At 34.9% G+C, this 19915-nt stretch overlaps 1 protein-coding gene and 1 long non-coding RNA gene across 3 annotated transcripts in view; one reads left to right on the top strand and one right to left on the bottom strand.

Moving 5' to 3' along the window:
* SMC2 (structural maintenance of chromosomes 2) overlaps window positions 1–19915 on the top strand; it is a 49245-nt gene that overhangs the window by 21181 nt on the left and 8149 nt on the right. The window contains exons 15-22 of the mRNA XM_020909006.2: window positions 556–760; window positions 2644–2779; window positions 5220–5344; window positions 9460–9653; window positions 10526–10669; window positions 13723–13917; window positions 15813–16013; window positions 18479–18595. Coding sequence (XP_020764665.1) covers window positions 556–760; window positions 2644–2779; window positions 5220–5344; window positions 9460–9653; window positions 10526–10669; window positions 13723–13917; window positions 15813–16013; window positions 18479–18595 — 1317 coding nt within the window. The remainder of the gene's footprint in view (window positions 1–555; window positions 761–2643; window positions 2780–5219; window positions 5345–9459; window positions 9654–10525; window positions 10670–13722; window positions 13918–15812; window positions 16014–18478; window positions 18596–19915) is intronic.
* LOC139032414 (uncharacterized) overlaps window positions 9656–19915 on the bottom strand; it is a 167107-nt gene continuing 156847 nt past the window's right edge. For both annotated transcript variants that reach the window (XR_011484955.1, XR_011484954.1), the window contains one exon: window positions 9656–9908. This is a non-coding gene — a long non-coding RNA (uncharacterized lncRNA). The remainder of the gene's footprint in view (window positions 9909–19915) is intronic.

Genomic DNA, 19915 nt, shown 5'->3' with positions numbered 1-19915 from the left:
TTTAAAAATGTAGGCTGAGGTAGACATTATAAACAAAGGGTGAGAAAAGACAGTTGGATCAAAATAAAAGATTGAGAGATTTTTTTCAATTACTTTTTTGTTCTCAATTACTGTTTTCATTTCTGTAACTGGAAGGTAGTTGCTCTAGCATGTTTTATTTGAATGGGAAAGTATTCACTTTGGGACAACCAAGTTGATAGTTGAAGTAAAACATGTAATTGTGTAACTGTGTTGATCTAGAAATTGTACTTTAAGAAAGTGTGTTCACAGATAATCCACTTTGAATTTAGAAACTTGATAGTGGCTTCTACTTGATTGAAACTCATGACTGGTATTTTCACTAAATGTTTTACTTAGATTTTTCTATGTTTAAACTTGAATTGTTTTTTTCTAAAAGTGAGTTTTCTATAGCATTTTAGAAAATTCAAAAGGGGTGCTGGGTGTGTATATTAAGTTAGTATTTTATACTAACAGTTGTGGGCATTATTAGTACTTTATAAAATAGTATTTGAAAGGAAAGGAGTAATATGTATTGTGACATATGTTTTCCCACAGGTTGGCCCTAATAATGTTCATGTGGCTCTTTCCCTGGTTGAATACAAACCAGAACTTCAGAAAGCAATGGAATTTGTCTTTGGAATGACATTTGTTTGTGACAATATGGATAATGCAAAAAAAGTAGCTTTTGATAAAAGGATAATGACTAGAACTGTAACTCTAGGAGGTGATGTGTTTGATCCTCACGGGACGTTGAGTGGAGGTAGGATTTATATCATTTTGTACTCATAATCCTTTGTTCTAAATAGGATGGGGTCTTTTCTTTTTTAAATAGGAAATATTGGGGTTGGAATAATTTAATTCAGTGTTTTATTCCTAATCAAAGGATTGAGTTTTCATTTGTGACAGTTACTTATTGTTAATTGAGAAATTATACACTGTCATCATCCAGATGGAACTCAGTGTAGTAATCAGTACCATAGCTTTTCTCGCTCATCTTAAGTCTATTCTTGTTTTCTCATTTTTGCCTTATTAAGATATTCTAGTCACTGGGAAACAAAAAGTATTTTTATTCAGTGCAGTTATAGCTTGGCCACCCAGTTTTCCTTTAGGAAACATGTTAACTTCTAATGTGTGTATATGCTACTGCTCCTGTCAAAAGTAAAGCAAAACTTTAAATCTGCCCTTGAGCTGGTGCCTGAAGAAGGGAATTCTTCGGCAGTGAACGTGTATTTCCTGTCCTAATATTTGTGACACCGTTTGCATATCCATGTCAAGTGACCACGTAATAAATAACAAACACTGACTAGTACTTGCTGTGTACTAGGCAGTGCTGTGAGCCTGGGCTGTCCAGTACAGCAGCTCCTAGCCACACGTGACTTTCCATTTAAAGAAGGTAATTGAAGGTGAATAAAATAGTGTACTTAATTGCACTAGGCATATTTCAAGGGTTCAGTAACCACAGTGGTGAGTGGGTAATTGGATAGTGCATATATGGAACATTTCTATCATTCTATAAGGCCCTATCCTAAGGACTTTAATTAGTTCGTTTAATCTTTATGGCAACCTTGAGGTAGACGTTACTGTCTTTTCCATTATATGTTTGCCGAAACTAAAGTAGAGCGGTTAAGAATTTGCTGATAAGTGGTAGAGCCAGGGGTCAGAGTTTAAATTCAGGCAGTCTGATTTTACAGTTTGTGCTTTTAACCAAACCAAGAGACTTGGATGCCTCTTGAGTTATGAAGTATCTTAATTTCTTTCTAGTCCAAGGAAACAGTAGCCACTATAATGAGTTTCATGATCAAGTTCCCCAGTGTACACAATGACTAGTATCTACAGTTCGAGGCCAAACATTTTAAAATACCTAGATTAGAAGGAACATTTTAGATTTCACTGAATTATATGTTCTTGAAATTCCTCCTTAAGTGATGGCAGATATGTAACCCCATTTCATATAAGCAAAGTGTTCATGATAGCATTGTTGATGGACCTTCACTTTCTTCCATCAAACCTAGAGTTTTCTTGACAGCTTAACACCTCAGCCTGTTACTACCAGACAGTTATAATGCATGTAAGGTGAAACCAATTTACTATGCTATGTCAAGTTTAGACCATGTTACGATATGGTAATAAACAGCTCCCAAATCTCAGTGGCTTACAGATTTATTCTATAATTATGCTACATCATGTTACTTGTCTCTGCTCCATGTTATTCTCATTATGGGACTTAGGCTGACTGAAAAATCTTTTTTTTTTTAACATACTTTACTCATGGGAAAGGGAAAACAAATTATGTGCTGCCTCTGAAAGCTTACTTTCAGAAGAGGCAGATTTCCCCCTTCATCGGCTAGAGCAGAGCACATGGCTGAGCCTGATCTTGGTAGAGCAGAAAATGGTCCTGAGAGGGATCCACCCAGTGAGTAGAGGCGATGATTGTTTTGAGTAAATAACCCACCACATATACAGTATTTGTTATCACATATGTATGCCCTGCGATTCAAATCATAAAATGGATTCTGTGGCTTCATAAACCACTAAAGATTGGCTGTTGAATTATTTCAAGTGTAAATCTCTTAGGAAACTTGATTGTTTACTAAATATATGGCAACTTCGTGTCCAAGGCCTCTTTCAATTTGCCTCTGTCAGGTGCTCGATCCCAGGCAACTTCCATTTTAATGAAGTTTCAAGAACTCAAAGCTGTTCAAGATGAACTCAGAACCAAGGAGAATGAGCTACAGGCTCTAGAAGAGGAATTAGCCAATCTTAAAAACACTGCTGAAAAGTAAGACTTTGGTTGGATTAAGCTGTTACTAAAATTTTTTTTGGTCAAAGATCTGCATCTGCATGGTAGAAGATTAAAAAAGCTAATATTTAAAGAAATACTTACAACTTAAAGAAAATAAGTTTGGTATTGAATAAGTTGTGAATTGATAAGTTATCAGTTAATTTTTTTTAACATAAGTGATGTTTTAGGAAATTATGGAAAGAACTAAAAGGAAGAAAGAAAAATCAGCCAAATATTCCTATTTTTCTACTGAGATATATACTCTGTTAACATTCTGTGGGGATTAGTGGGGAAACACACAGATGCTCTGACGGTTGATGCCAGAGGACTCTTGAGTCCTTGATCTGAAGTTATATAATGTGCTATAGCATTGATTGGGCGTCTGCACTAAGTTTTGCAGCCTTATGGCTGTCCTGTACATGTTGAAGATAGCTAGGTTGCCTGTGAAGAAGTTAAACAAGTTCATGTCAAAAGTCAGGGCTAAAATTAGTGTTTACTTCCAGTGTTTTTTCTTTGTGGGTGTGGATATAGGTATGTATGTGTACTGTTCAACATTACTTCTGTTTGTGTATGATACATATTTATGATGAAATATGTGTGTGCCACTTTTTTTTTTCATAATTGGGTTCATGCTATTCAATGTAACCGTTTTTGTCACTTAACATTATTTACTATTGCGTTCCTCATGTGCCAAGTACTCTTCAAAGAACTGGGAATATAGCAGTGAATCAAATAGATAAATCTCTTCCTTCATCTTATTTTCATATGTGGAGTTGGGGCAACAGATAATATTAAAAGTTAAATTGATAAAAGGTATGTTAGATAATGCTAAGTTCTAAGAATAAAAATGTAAAATAGGGAAGAAGCGTTGAAAGTTTATATGGATTGGGCAGGGAAAGCCTTACTGAGAAGATGACTTTTGAATAAGCACCTGCATGATGTTGAGTGAACTCACCATGTGGTTATCCAGAAGAGTCCTTACTTGCTTTAAAAACTTCAGGAGTATAAATGCCACAAACTTAACAAAGTTTAGTATTTGAGAGTCTAATTGTAATTTTTTTCTAACCTCTCTGAAGATGGCGAGTGGGAAATGAGATAAAATTAAACATTTTATTTAGAATTCACAATACTGAATAAAGGTAAGAGAAAATAAAAGATAAAAACTTAAATTTTTGTTGAGGGGTAAACTTTTGGCATTTATCTCCTGAAATTAATCAAAGCTTAGAATAGTACTAAGACTTTTTTGGGACACAGTATATATATGGAAAAGATTGTTTACACTAAGTCAAAGTGGCCATTCCAAGATGTAAATTGTATCAAAATGCCCGCTTTCAAACATTATATACATGTAAAGCCTACCTTTCACCTTCATTGACTTATAATCATAAAATGAAAGAACTTTCTGTGAGAAAGAGACAAAAAGATGTTTCTGAAATGTGGAAGCTCTGTTAAGGGAATGAATTACAAACTCAGTTGTAGTCACATTTGGCTTGGAACTGTTAAGTTTGTTGAGCAGTACTAGGTTATTTATTCTGCAGAGTTGTTTTGTAGACTTAATTGTGGCCCTGAGGTCCAGGAAGAAAAATAGACTTTGAAAAATGAAAGTGGAAGGGTCACCTAAAGCCATTCTTTCATAGACCATATCAGGAAAATAGCTTGTCTTTTTTTAAAATTTCTTTACATTTTTAAATGAGTTGAAAAATGACTCTGAGTTAAAATTATGGCTTTTTAATTGCTGTCAAGCAGTCTCAGACAAGAATACTTAAGGGAGTATTTATAAGTTGCTTGTTTTTTGCTCTCAAACCTCATGAATTTCTAGTTACAAGCAACCTTTGAATTTACTATAATTTAAAATTTCACTGCAGCTGAATTAGCAAAATACCTTCCAAAGCCGTAATTTGAAGCTGCCAGAACTGGGGGACAATTACAGGATCTGCAAAAAAAAGTGCTCAGTGAATGTTTACGTTTAGTACTGTGTCATTTTAAACCACCAGTCTCCTTACAAAATGGAGGGAATGTTATTATTTTTTTAAACATTTGAAACTGGGGATTGAGCTAACCAAATTTTTGAAATTTTATGTAATTGTTATACTATTTTTGTGATGGGGGCTGTTATGGAGTTTTTCTTTTAGATAAGGATCAGTGAGAAGGGTTATTTTTAAGGTAACTTATTCTCAGATTATTAATATTTGCTAAAATTAATATTTCTGTGGATAGTTACTGTTGGTCTTGGTCATTTAGAGTATTTACCTTCAGTAACCAAGTCAAACTTGAGTTTAATTGATGCTTCAGAAGTGTGGAAGTCATCAAAATGAGTCTTGTAACCAGTGGCATCTTACATTATGTTGTATGAGTTTGTTTTATGTAAGAGCTTGTTTAAATGCATGTCTCAAACATCAGAAAAATTGTCCTTTATTATAAACTTCTCTTCCTTAAGGTATCGCCACCTAAAACAGCAGTGGGAGATGAAGGCTGAGGAGGTAGATTTATTACAAACCAAGCTTCAGCAAAGCTCCTATCACAAGCAGCAGGAAGAACTAGATGCTCTTAAAAAAATCATTGGTGAGATAAAAACAGTTTGTGCTAGTCTGTTTCAGCTGATAACCATACTTGCGGTATTGAAGCTCTCATGCTTATTATATATTTGAATTAGTTATTTTAATTATATGTAATAATTTTCTGTTAATTTGCGCTCTTTTGTTGGGTTGCTCATGGCTTGTTTTTATTGTTCTTGTGTACCATATTACAAATAACCTTTCTGTTATATGCTTGTCTTTTGGTTTTGTTTATGTTTATAGTATTTTTGTTATATGTGTAATTGAATTTATAACTATCTGTGTCCCTAATATTAAGAACCTATCTTGACACCTTTAATCAGAATTTAATTGTATATGGTAGTTTTAAATTTCTCTTATTCCTTAGGACTGTTCACAGACCTATTTCCCACCACTAATATTTTTATTCTTTTTTTCTCTTTTATAAAATTAAAAATGTATTCATTTCATTCACCTTCCCCACCAGCTGCCTCTAGCAACCACCAATCTTTTCTTTGTATCTGTGACCTAAGATATTTAAGATTCCACATATAAGTAGATCATATGGTATTTTTCTTTCTTTGGCTTATTTCACTTCATGTAATGCCCTCAAGGTCCACCCATGTTATTGCAAATGGCAGGATTTCCATCTTTTTTTATGGTTGAATAGTATGCCGTGGTATGCTTATGCCACAGTTTCTTTATCTATTCATCCGTTAGTGGTTGTTTCCATGTCTTGGGTGTTGTAAATAATGAAGCAGTGAACACTACCTGTCTTTTTGATAGCCAGTATAACAGTTGAGGTGATTGCTCTTTGTGGTTTTGATTTGAATTTCCCTTAGGATTAATGTTGAGTATCTTTTCATTTACCTCTTGGCCGTTTGTACATCTTATGTGGAAAATGTGTATTCAGGTCCTCTATTTTTTGATTTGATTGTTTTTCTTTCCTGTTGAATCATATGAGTTCTTAATATGGTTTAGATGTTAACCCCTTTTCAGGTAGATGATGTACAGCTGTTTTCTCCTGTTCAGTAGGTTGCCTTTTAGCTTTGTTGATGATTTGTTTTGCTGGGCAGAAGCTTTTTGGTTTGATATAGTCCCTCTTGTTCATTTTTGCTTTTGTTACCTTTGCTTTTGGTGTCAAATTCAAAAAATCATCAAAACCTATGTTATGGAGCTAACCACCTGTTTTCTTCTAGGAGTTTCCTGATTTCAGGTTTTTCCTTCAAGTCTTTAATCCATTTTGACTTAATTTTTGTATGTGGTGTTAGAAAGTGGTCCGGTTTCATTCTTTTATAAGTGACTGTCCAGGTATTTTTGTATGTGGTGTTAGAAAGTGGTCCGGTTTCATTCTTTTATAAGTGACTGTCCAGGTTCCTTGCAATATTTACTGAAGAGACTGTCTTTTCCCCATAATATATTCTTGACTCCTTTGTCATAAAGTAATTGACCATGTATGCATGGGCTTTGTTTTGGGGTTCTTTTATTCAGTAGTTTCACTGATCCTTGTGTCTCTTTTTATACCACTACTCTACTGCTTTAATTACTCTAGCTTTGTAGTGAATGAAGTCGCTCAGTCATGTCCGACTCTTTGCGACCCCATGGACTATAGCCTACCAGGATCCTCAGTCCATGGGATTTTCCAGGCAAGGGTACTGGCGTGGGTTGTCATTTCCTTCTGCAGGGGATCTTCCCGACCCAGGGATCGAACCCGGGTCTCCTGCATTGTAGGCAGATGCTTTACCGTCTGAACCACCAGTTTGATATCAGGGAGTGTGATGCCTCCAGTTTTGTTGTTCTTTTTCAAGACTGCTTTGGCTGTTCAGGGTCTTTTGTGGTTCCATACAAATTTTCAGATTGTTCATTCTATTCCTATGAAATATGCCATTGAAATTTTGATAGAATCTGACTTGAATCTGTAGCTTGCATTGGGTAATATGGACATTTTAACAATATCCTTCAAATCTGTGAACAGAGAATATTTTTCCATTTATTTCTGTCTTCAGTTTCTTTCATCAGTGTTTCATAGTTTTCAGTGTTCATATCTTTCACCTCCTTGGTTACATTTATTCTTAGGTATTTTCTCTTTGATACAGTCATGAATGGGATCATTTTCTGTACAGAAGCAACAGATTTTTGTAATTGATTTTGTACTCTGCAGCTTTGTTGACTTTGCTTATTACTTCTAACAGTTTTTTGACGGCATCTTTACAATTTTCTGTTTATAATAGGGTTTTCTGCTTATGTCATCTACAAATAGTGACAGTTTTACTTCTTTCTTTCCAATTTGGATGACCTTCTTTTCCTTACCCTGTTGCTGTAGCACTTCCAACACTGTTGAATAAAAGTGGTATGGGCATGCTTATCTTTTTCTTGGTCTTAGAGGAAGTGTTTTCAGCTTTTCACCATTGACTATGCTGTTAGCTGTGAGCTTGTCATGTATATAGGCTTGTTTATTCTCTCTATACTCCCTTTACTGTGTTTTTATCATAAATGTTGGATTTTCTCAAGGGCTTTTTCTGCTATTGAGATGACCATGACTTTTATCCTGAATTTGTTAATGTAGTGTATCATATTCACTAATTGGCAGATGTTAAACCATCATTGTACCCCTGCAGTAAATCCCACCTAGTCACGGTGTATGATTCTTTCACTGTGTTGTTGAATTTGGTTTGCTGATGTTTTGTTGAGGATTTTTGCTTTTATGTTCATCAGGAATGATAGCCTGTGGGTTTTTTTGCTTTTGGTATCCTTGTCTGGTTTCAATATCAGGATGATGATGACTTCACAAAATGAGTTTGGAAGAATTTCCTTTTTGTCTGCTTTTTGGGAGAATTTGAAAAGGAAGGATTGGTTTTAATTCTATAAATGTTTGATTTAATTCACTTGGACTTTTGTTTGTTGGGAGGTTTTTGATTCCTTATTAAATTTCCATATTACTAATCTGTCTTTTCAGATTTTCTGTGTCATCATGATTGAATCTTGATAGGTTGTCTTTTTCTAGGGATTTATTTCTTATGGGTTGTCTGATTTGTTGGTATGAAATTTTTCATAGTTACCTTTTATGATTCCTTATATTTCTGTGGTATTAGTTATATCTTTTATTTCTGACTTTGAGTCTTTTTCCCTTAGGTCTAGCTGAAAATTTGTCGGTTTTAAAGAACCAGCTTTTAATTTCATGGATTTTTATTCTATTTCTTTTTAGTCTCAATTTCATTTATTTCCACACTGATCTTTATTGTTTTCTTCCTTCTACTAACTGGGTTTTTCTTCTTTTTGATGCAATTCTAAATGGGACCGTTTAGTATATAGAAGCAACAGATTTTTGGTGTAAAGTTGTTTGAGATCTTTCTTGTTTCTTTAGGTAGGCATTTGTTGTTCTGGACTTCACTCCTAGAACTGATTTTGCTACATCTAATGTACATTTGGTTTGTTGTATTTCTGTTTATCTTTGTGTTGGGTATTTTTTTATTTCTCTTTTGATTTCTAGAATGATATTCTACAGTGAAAAGTAGTATAGGACATTGTATAATCATGGCTTTCAAGGTTATGTTTGTACCTAGTCCTAACACTTAATGTTGACTGTGACCATAACATGCTCATTCTATCTTACTTTATTTTTTAATTTATAAATTCAGAGGTAATATGTTTCCTCTGCTTCGTCCTAGGTATGTTCTCACAATATTTCTCTAATAAAGAGTTTCCCTGAATAAAAATAAATGAGCAAGGAACACTAAGTTAAGCTTTTTTATGGGGTTAATTAAAAGTATTCTTATAACTAAAATAAAAATACCATAGTTATGTGCTCAGTTCTGGTTTTAGGAAGCATATGGTATATAAAATGGTCTGTGATCTTTTTATAAGTTAAATTGTAGGTCAGGTTTATGTTACTCAATTTCATGTGATTGGAAATAATTTCTTTACAGAATTTAGATAATTCAAGTATGGCTCTAAGGTATGACCTGTGTTTTCAACATACTATTTCTAGAATAAGGTTAAAACAGTTAATTTAAAAAAAAAAACTCTTGCCTCCAACTTTCTATACCTTTTCTTCTGTTACAAGTTGAATTTGTAAGCCCTTATCTATAACTGTTACTAGTTGGAAGATGTCATTTAGTTGTATTTGCCTGATTTATGATGCAGAGGAAAGTGAGGAGACCTTAAAAAACACCAAAGAAATTCAGAAAAAAGCTGAAGAAAAATATGAGGTGTTGGAGAATAAAATGAAAAATGCAGAAGCTGAAAGAGAGAGAGAACTGAAGGATGCCCAGAAAAAACTAGATTGCGCCAAAACTAAAGCAGATGCTTCTAGCAAGAAAATGAAAGAGAAACAACAGGTCATTGTTTTTTTTAATAGAATTAATCTTTTCACATCAGCGTAGAACTGAAGGGTGGTAGAGCACCGTTGGTTGATTTGGCCTTCTTCACTGATAATCCCAAAGTGAGAGACAAGGTTGCTTGATAAATGTTTGATTTTGATAATGCTTCATGCAGGAGTGGACCAAAGCTTGTATCATGTAAGCCAAGCTGTGTCATATCAGAGACTCACTATTGATGTTTCTGTTCGGTGATCATCTTGTTTGAAACATACACTGTGAAAGAATAATGATGACAAAGCATGTTACATTTGCAGTGTTATTCAATTATAGACTATTTTGGATAGTTTCACGGCTGGAATTTGAACCTGTTTTTCTGTTTACAAAGGCTATGTGCTCAATCACTTCCATATAATTTCACTATTGAATACAATTTCACTTAAATCTGACTTACCTTCACAGTTCTTTTTAAACCCACCTTATGATTCTACTAGTAAATATTTAGCTTTACACAAAGCATTTTGAAAAGAACTAAAGGCTATAATGGGAAAGAAGAGAAAGTAACTTTTTGTCATTAAAAAATTGTTTAAAAAAAGGTTTTTACCTCTCCTATCTGCCATATAGAATTCTGTATTGTTTTTCCCTATAGGAAGGAAAGGATGAACTAGTTTATGCAAAGTTCTTTGAACCCGTAAAAATTGTATGTACATTTTTTAATACAGAAAAATAAATTTCTTTTCCCCTTTCTTCTTTGGAAGCAGCTTACATGTTTTCAGTTGTTGAGTAACCAAGGTCCTTACTTGCTTGAGTATCTATTAGTTCTGCTGACATGTGTGTAATTATTTTTCAATAGTTGGTAACTGTTGAATGCCCAGATGCTGTGTTTTTTATAGGAAGTTGAAGCTATCACCCTGGAGCTGGAGGAGCTCAGGAGAGAGCATGCATCCTATCAACAACAGCTTGAAGCTGTAAAGGAAGCTATCATATCCTACGAGGGCCAGATTGCAGTAATGGCCTCTGAGGTGGCTAAAAATGAGGTAAGAGTGGTTTAACCACATTAGGAAAATACAGATGTCACTCTGCTTCTGAAATGGTGGCTTAAAGACGTTTGACTTCAGAGGTCTCAGGCTCTTCACCCTTGTCATGATGAGAGGGAAAATGATGATTACCAATCAGAAAGAGTCCTGAAATAATATCACTAATTGTTTTAGTCCAGGTCTACTAGAAAATGAAAAATACCCAGTAATTTGACCAGGCAGAGTTTAAAAAAAAATTATTAACTATAACAGGAATTTGGAATGATGTATGATTGATTGCTCAGGGGTAGAGAAAACTCTAGAATATCTGAAGAGCAGATAGAGGAGCAGTCATTACCTATAAGCTGAGGCAGTGCACCCCCAGAAGGAACAACTCTGGAAAAGAGCCCCCTTCTACCTGCAAAGCTGAGAACTGCATGTAGTTGGAGAACACATCATTGTGGCCCTCTGCTCGTGGGGTTGGGTGTAGGAGGGAAACCATGCCGAGGAAAGTGCTGCAGGGGACATCTGCTGGGAAAACAGCTTCCTGGGACGCCAGGGGGCCCGGCCGCAGGGAGGTGCCTAGCCTGTGGATCGTCTGTAAAGACTGCTGCTGGGGTGCCGGGGGAAGCTGTGTAAGTGACAGCCTTGCCTTTGAGAAAAGCACAGCAGAACCAAGAGGTAAAGCCCCTTCCTTCTCCAGTGTCCCCACGGCATCCTTTACTGATGAGGCTTCATATTGTTACACCTGGCAAGGGAGAAGTGTTCCCATCTCAGAAGCCTGCACTTAAGGGTGGATTTGGGGTGCAAGGGTTTCATGTTGTGAAGATATTTCTATTTCCTACGAATATTAGAAATGCTCCCTCATGAATATTGGATACCCTCTTGACCCTCTTTTTGATTTTGACCTTGAATTCTGTTTTGTTTCATTATTTCTACTCCTACTTTTTAAAACTCAGATATAATTGGCATAACATTTATATTAGTTTCAGGTGTACAATATAATGGTTCAGCATTTTAATATATTGTGAAATGATCACCCCAGTAAGTCTGGTAACCATGTATAATTACAGATTTTTTTCTTGTGATGAGAACTTTTTAAGATGTGCTGTCTTAGCAGCTTTGAAATATATAGTAGTATTTATTATTAACTACTGTCACCATGCTATACAAAGTATAATCACCTTGGTTTTTTGATACCACTTTTTTTTTTAAGTTTTCTGTTCTGTTGCAGTTAGGTACTTTTAGTAGGTCATGTTAACTAAAATGTAACAGCTTCTAACAGGGGAGTTCCATCCATTTACCTATGCCAGAGTAAAGTGTGTTTTTGCCTTTTGGCCTCCACTTTTACATTTCCTGTCACACTCTTTCCTTGAGATAATTGTTTTAATTGTTGTACTGTGCATTGTTTCCTAAAGTGGTTCTTTTCTCTTCATTCTATTTGTGGTTAAACTCGAGGGTTTTTTTATTTTTAACACATTATCAAATCAATAGCAGAACAATTTTTTAACTATATTTTTGAAGATCAGGGATCAAAATGCTTTTGAGCTTTGTGTTTTGTGTTGCTGATTACCATTTCTACAGTTTCTTTACTGCCTTGCCTTTTTGTCTCATTCCTCCATATCTTTTACCATCTTTCATGGACCTCAAGTTGTGGAATTTTAAAAAGCTTAGATGTCATATTTTTAAAGAGAAATGTGGAAGTAAAATAAGCCACTTCTTCCTTGATCTAAATAACGATAAAATCAAAGCATATACATATTTCTATAAAGAGAATGTCTATTTCTCTATGGAAAACTATAAAATGGATCTCTTAGTTTGTAAACGTTCTTTTAGTCTCGATATTCTAAATTGTTTCTGTTTGCCCTCTTAGGGAGCTAAGAAGATAAATTGCCTTCAAATTATATGTTCAAACAAAACTAAAAACTTGGGCTCAATCTGAAGTGATAGATATCCTTGTTTTTCTCTTAACAATTGTAGATTGAAACAGTTATACCTGTGACGCCATCTTCAATCTTTAGGTGTGAGAGAATCTTCTTCATAAACATGTTTTTGTCATGCGTTTTTGTTTTGGATTTTTTAGATGAATGCTGTGATTTAACTTCCTCATGCAAAGGACTTTTAATGACACAAACATTATAATGAAATTACTTATGTCATGTTCAATAACTTAACCATAATGTCAGGTATTGTTTATTGCTCAAAATTATTTTGTTTTCTAACAAGCATGCCTTAAAAAATTCCTAAATTTTTACTGAAGCTTATCATCACTTCAACAGCTCTATTATTCCTCAGAGTCTTTTAGCACGTTGTTCTACTCTGTTTTCCTGTACCTAAATCTGAGTTGAGCTAGGTTCTTTTTTTTTTTAGATGTTTGTGTGAGTTTGTGACTCTACCAGAAAGATCTTTAAGATCTAGCAAAGAACTTTGAGGTGGAGGAGGTGAGAGTTGGTAGACTAAATCCCAGCTGTAATTTTCACTTGAGAGGGAAACTGATGATAGTAAAAGAGTGAGAAGTGTTTCTCTGTGCCGCAGATCTGTTTCTTCAAAAGTTTCTCTTCGTGTTCCGTATCTCTGCTGTAACGCCTGTGCTAGAACCAAATGCCCTGACCTTCTGTTGCCATTGTCGCAGGCCTCACAGCTTAGTTCTATAGAAGGGAGAGGAACGAACGCCAGCTTACCTTACTTCCACCCCCATTCTTTGCCTTCATAATAAATGGCATTTGCAGGTCTGTCATATTATTTTGTAACCACCACCAAAATCCCACTTTTTTGAGAGACCTCACAGGACAAATCCCAGTAACCCCTCCTCCACCTAGGTGATGCCAGTTATACTGTGTCACAGGAACTTTGTTGCCTTCCAGCATGAACAATGCATCTCATCCCTTTTTTCCTAGTGGTAATACAAGTTTTATCTGTAAATGTGTTAGTCATTTTCATGGGGATATGAAAATGTAAAACGTTAGATGACACATTGCCATCTTGTCTAGAAGTCTGTTCGATGATCTTTCAGTAAAGCAAAAAATGTCTCCATCTTACCTTGCTGTATGTTGTCTTATAATTATTCATTTCAGGAGTTGGTAAATAAAGCTCAAGAAGAGGTGACCAAGCAAAAAGAAGTGATAACAGCCCAAGACAACATAGTTAAAGCTAAATATGCACAAGTAGCAAAACACAAGGAGCAAAACAATGAATCTCAGCTTAAAATTAAGGAACTGGACCACAACATCAGCAAACACAAACGGGACGCCGAAGATGCTGCTGCCAAGGCATGTTGGTGTTGTTCGTTTTTATTCTTAGTCACATTTTTGCCTCTGGGTTTTTGAAATGTTCTGGTAGAGTGCTCAGTGAAGAACTTACTGTAAATGGCAGAACTACTGTGTAACAATTTTGAGGCATACAGCTATGACTGCTTCTCAGCAGTCACCAAATGGCAAAAATGTTTTATTTTTAAATTTAATTTCAGGGGCTTTATTCCCATCTCCAAGATGTTTTTAACCAAATATTGAGTGGCCTCCCATAGAAATAACTTTTTTAATCCCCATTTGTTCATAGAACTAATTGCTAATGTATTAATAGTTGTAATATATATTCTTTACATTATTGCAAATTGAATTTAGGGAACTCACAGAGAAATATACATAGGGAACTTCTGAAGTAAGGACTTAGTTGGTTTAGGATGTCCTTAGGAGGATTAGTATAGTCAGTGTTCGAAGTCTCATTTGAAATCTGACGTTTTGCCAAGCAGTGTCTTTGAAGTTATCCCACAGTTTTTTCGTCACTCTTAATTAAAATTTCTTTCATGTATCACAGTAACCTAAGTAATTTAAAGAAAATGCATAGTTTTGCAGGAATTCATTGCTTAGTTAGGAGGCTTCATTTATGTGGTTTTAATAATTCACTCATCATGTTTTCTTACTGGTGTGTAACAATTTGGTGCCTTTTAAATCTTTTTTAGCATCATAAAAGTACAAGAGATTTAATTTCAAAAAGATTTTTTGTATGTATGAGAACATACAAAACAGTCTTCCACCCTTTTCTGCAGGAGCCATGAGTGCCTATTCAGGTTCATTACTTTGTTTAAAGAGCATTTTTTTAATGACCACATGGTAATATCCTAATATTTTATTAGTATTGATTTCCCATTTGCCTAGTAGCCTAGTATTAGTGGATTCACTGAACTATTTCCAATGCTAATATTACTGTTAATAGGTTTTTTCTTTTTAAATATAATTGAAAATACTAGTATTGGTGGTTGCTAAGGGATTCTATGTACAGTTAAGTGAAGAGGGTAGAAAGAGGGACTTGCAAGCAGAACTGCTAAAAAGTCAAGTATTCTTGGAATACATAGTTTATCAGATATTTATTGTATACTTATACCAGGCACTAAAAATACAAGAATGAGCAGCATGCCACAGAACATGTTCATGGAGCTCACAGATGGGCAGGAAAGATAGGCTAGAAATGACCATATTACTTTGGAGTCTGGTGGTGTGACTCTACTCATGGAATTAATAAGGATGATTGACAAAGATTAGCTTTCAGCAGTCAATACCAATCTTAACCAGTTACACTAGAAGAAAGTCTTCCTTAAGCACTATAATTAAAAGTTCTTAATGGCTATATTATATGAGTATTTTACTGTGCCTTGTCAAAAGAGGTTAGCAAGGGGATGGAGTCAATATTTAAGATAATGGTTTGCTTAGATTATAATTTCAAGAATTATTAGATACCAATCACTATTAGGCTTTCATGATTTTACAGTTACCTATGACTTAAATATTTGTATAAGACTAAACTTTCACAAGTTGTTTTTTTGAAGCAATAGATTGAATTTGGTAAAATCTGGAGCCTCATCTCATTATAATGGCAATGTTTACACACACACACACACACATACACTTTTTAACTATTTCTCTGAGTTCACATTTATTTTGATGCTTAAGTAATATCTTTTTCTTTTTTTTTTTTTTAGCCTATTCTCTAGGTAAAAATATTCATACTTACAGGTTCACAATCAACAATGAATCTAATTTTTTTTCAAATGAGTCATTGTGGGATTTTTCTCAAAAATGTTTGTAAAAATTAGTAAATATTTAAGAAACTAATTTTTAAATATAGGTTTGTGAGCAATGATATTATTCCATTATCATCTTGTGGCTAGGTGTCCAAAATGTTGAAGGACTATGACTGGATTACTGTAGAAAAACACCTCTTTGGGCAACCCAATAGCACCTATGATTTCAAAGCTAACAACCCAAAAGAAGCTGGTGAGAGACTTCACAAGTTGCAAGAAATGAAGGAGAAACTAGGAAGAAATGTCAACATGAGAGCGATGAATGTACTGACTGAAGCTGAAGAGCGTGTAAGTCACTTTGCTATGACTATGGCCACTTTAAAACATGAGTAGCATTGATGGTTTTATATGACCCCTGGTGTGTGTACTCAGTCGTGTCCGACTCTGCGGCCCATGGACTGTAGCCTGCCAGGCTCCTCTGTCCTTGGGATTCTCCAGGCAAGATACTGAAATGGGTTGCCATTTCTGTCTCCAGCAGATGTGACCCCAAGACAATTATTAGAGTCAGTCTTTGCTTTATGCTTTTGAAAATTTGTTTTGTTTTTCTTCCTATTCAGTTATTTCTTTTCTTATTTCATTTTTGTATCATCAGTTATGTGTTCTGTTGTGCTTAAATGAGTTTTCCACTGCTTTTCCTTTTGCTGTGAATATGTTCAACCCCTTTCTTATTTTTGGTTTAAATAAAAACACTTTGATCGTGTTAACTCCTCACATTTATATCATTTCTTTCTCTTGTCTTTTTGAAAGGCTTTGAAGAAGACTGTACAGGTTTTCCCCACTATCCAAAAAGCAGGGCATTCCTTTGAAACCCTTCCTGCCAAAATGGTGTAAAGTCAAGAAGCAATTACCATAGGGCCCTTCTTGCTAACAGATGAACAGAGCAAAGTGAGATAAATCACAGATGCTCACAGACACAGTTCAAAGCCCTGGGAGGAGGCTTGATGCTGAGATGCTCAGTGTTGCTCTCATGAGGAGCTTGATGGTGCCACTCTCACTGCTTAGGGTGTATGCTGCTTCTGTAAGGAATGGCTCACTGCAGAACACATGCTGAATAATATTTGTGCTTTTTACCTTTTCTTCTAAAAATAGTGATATAAAGTGAACTTTGGAAAAATGAGGGAATACTTATATCCCGCTGTCTGCCTCCTTACCAGTCATCCTAACCACTGTCTTCCTTTGATTCCAGTGTATTGCAAGAACCATTAAATAAGTAAATGACTAAAATTGTTACATACATTAACACTGTTTTACTAATCTGTAAATCCAGCAGCATCTTCTCTGTTTTAAGGCTCTCAGTTACTTGATGGTGTTATCCATCTCCCTTACCTTTTACAGTCTGCATGTCACTAGAAAAACCCAAAAGGGAAAGCAATTCCTATTCTTTATGGCCCCATAGGAAATAGCAATCTGAGTAATTTTATATTATGCTTTGTATCTTCTTTAATTCTGTAAAAGTCTGAATTTGTATAACAGTTAATGAGAGTGCTGTATAAGTGGTAATACCTATGAGCTCGATCACTTTTAACAGAGTTTTTACTAAAGGGTTTCTTAAGCTGTTACTGACATTAGTATCTACAAAGAATCTGTATTATGTTAGATACGAAACAGATTAATAATGCACATACTGTGATCTTTCTGTTAAATATTCCTGCTGGTTTTCGTTTCTCCATTAAAGCTTTGCAATATATGGCACATTCATGGAAGGGAACCATTTCGTCTGAATTTGAGCTGCTTAACATCGTGAAATTTGTTTCCTTTTACTTGTTTGCTTTTATTATAAATAATAACTTAGGCTAGTTTTTTTTTTTTTATTTTACCAATTCCCATCTCCATACCAGAGAGGAAGGGCCTATATTGTTGATCAGTGGTTTGCCTTTTGTTTTTTTGTTATTGTATTTTGGGTCACCACATGTGAGAAAATATATGGAATTATGCAAGGAACAGTATAAAAGTGTGGCCAAGCTCCTAAAATCTTTTCTCCACAAAGGAGAGGGACAGCAAGGAAACTAGCAAGACTGGCTAGAGTTTTTCAGGGAGAATATGAAACCGCCTTGACATGCGAGGCTGTGAGGAGAAATAAGTTAAAAGGATTTTTAGAAAGTTCTGCTGCTCCTCATGGTTTGATCCCTCTGTAGCCTCCCTCAAAATTTTTTTGGTAAATTTCTTCATTAACCAGAGAAGACCACTCAGATGTTGGAGTGGAAACGTGAGGCACCAGTCGTGTCTGAAGTGGAGGAAGAACAGTGCGGGGGCCATAAGGCTACCGTGAGCTTATGTTCAGGAAACAAAATGAGGCCCCATGGCTGGAGCCTGGGGAGGGCTGTGTTGCCAAAAGTCCAGAGATAAATAGGAGCCAAATTATGTAGGACTTTATACATTGTGGTAAAGAGTTTAAAAAAGTTAAACCTTTATGTCACTGCTAAGACTGACCTTGCATGCAAGGCTGCTATTGAGTTTACATGACAAATATTCCTTTTTTTGCCTGACTCCTGGGTAGATAAGGAATATAAGTGGAGTCAAAAATGTTTCAAGAGTTTGTGCTATAAATTCTCAGCTATAGTAATTGAATTTTACATATAGATATATTTACTTTCCTCAGTTTGGCTTACGTTGTAACTCAATGTAGTGTATCTTTTTGGTAAGAAGGAGTTGTATATATTGCATATAAAAATAATAAAATCTCTATTCTTGACTGAAGCCTAAAATAGAAATTTTTTAGTTTTCTCAATTAAGTCTGCTTTTTATCTTACTAGTATAATGACTTGATGAAGAAGAAGAGAATTGTAGAAAACGACAAATCCAAAATCCTGGCAACTATAGAAGACCTGGACCAGAAGAAAAACCAAGCCATAAATATTGCTTGGCAAAAGGTACTTGAACCCAAAATATTATCATTTATTCTGTATGAGGCAAAGATGGAAGATGACGTCATGTTAATAGCATTGTATTCTAAGATAAATCTGAAGCAACAACTTTGTGTTTGAATGAGGCACATATTCATACCTTAATTAAAACCTTGTAGACTTTTTAAAGCATTTTGTCATTTTGGACTTTACTACTGATTTGCAAAGATTTATTTGTCACTCCATCATGGTCTCATCGTCTATTTGTCTGGTTCTTAAGCTATATTAAGTTAACTTTGTAGATTTCTCCATTTTTCTTTCTTCCATCACTTGCTAATTCTGGGTTACCTTTAAGAGGGACAGTATTTGCCCTCTTTCTCATGAGATCATAGGTTCTAATATTGGACAATATTCTAAGGTTTCTTCCAAATATCTGCCATACCCTTTACTCATCCTCCGCTTAAAACTGGAAGCATTATCTGTTTTACATTGCAGAAGTGCTGATTGTTGGAATACCTGTCCAAAGGACCCCTTCAGTTTCTCTTGCCGTGACTTGCAGAGGTCAAATAGTGCTAAGAATATTTCTATAGCAAGATTGTATTTCACTTACAAATTGTGTTTCAGAATTCATAAGTATTATACATTCTTAGGTTTTTTAGCAAATCATTTTTATAATGTTAGATTAATAATTATAAAATGTTATTTTTATGTAAGTATAATTAACAGACCATTTGCTCTTATTTTACATGAATTATCTTAAAACAATTCCATAATTTTGATAATTATCTCTATTTTATAAATTAAGAAACTAAAGCTTAGAAAGTTGAAATTTGCTTAAGATCGTAATAGTCAAAATGTAGGAAACCTGGAATTCTCTTTTCCTAAATTAGAACTTAAGTTAAAATTACCTTTTGTTGCTCTTTAGGAATTAGAACTGGTTAATTGGGAAGTCAGTATTTCCAGGATTCATATTCAGCAGAATCCCAGTTAACCACTTTGGTTTTGTTTTATGACAACTTCAGCAGATTTCAAGGTTCCTTACTGTTATTTTACTTCTCTGGCTGCATAGATTTGTCTCCTTTAGCATAATCCTTAGCTTCTTCTGTAAAGTTTTCCTACCATAACAAAAGACTGCTAGTCAGAAGCTTTCATAGATGCTGTGCTGTTTGGCATTTTAGCAAGCCTGGGCCTCTAGGATTTAATGGGGCACCTTATCACTTTTTCTCTTTTTAATTTTGCAGGAACTTTATTTTTTTATAATGGCAGAATAGTTGTCTTTTTCATTTGCATTATTTTTCCTGCTCTACAACTTATTTTCAGTGTTCCATCTCCCTGTAGTATTTCTGT

The sequence above is a fragment of the Odocoileus virginianus genome, chromosome 31, assembly GCF_023699985.2.
Source record: "Odocoileus virginianus isolate 20LAN1187 ecotype Illinois chromosome 31, Ovbor_1.2, whole genome shotgun sequence".
Classification (NCBI taxonomy): domain Eukaryota; kingdom Metazoa; phylum Chordata; class Mammalia; order Artiodactyla; family Cervidae; genus Odocoileus; species Odocoileus virginianus.
This window is presented reverse-complemented; position numbering and strand designations above follow the sequence as displayed.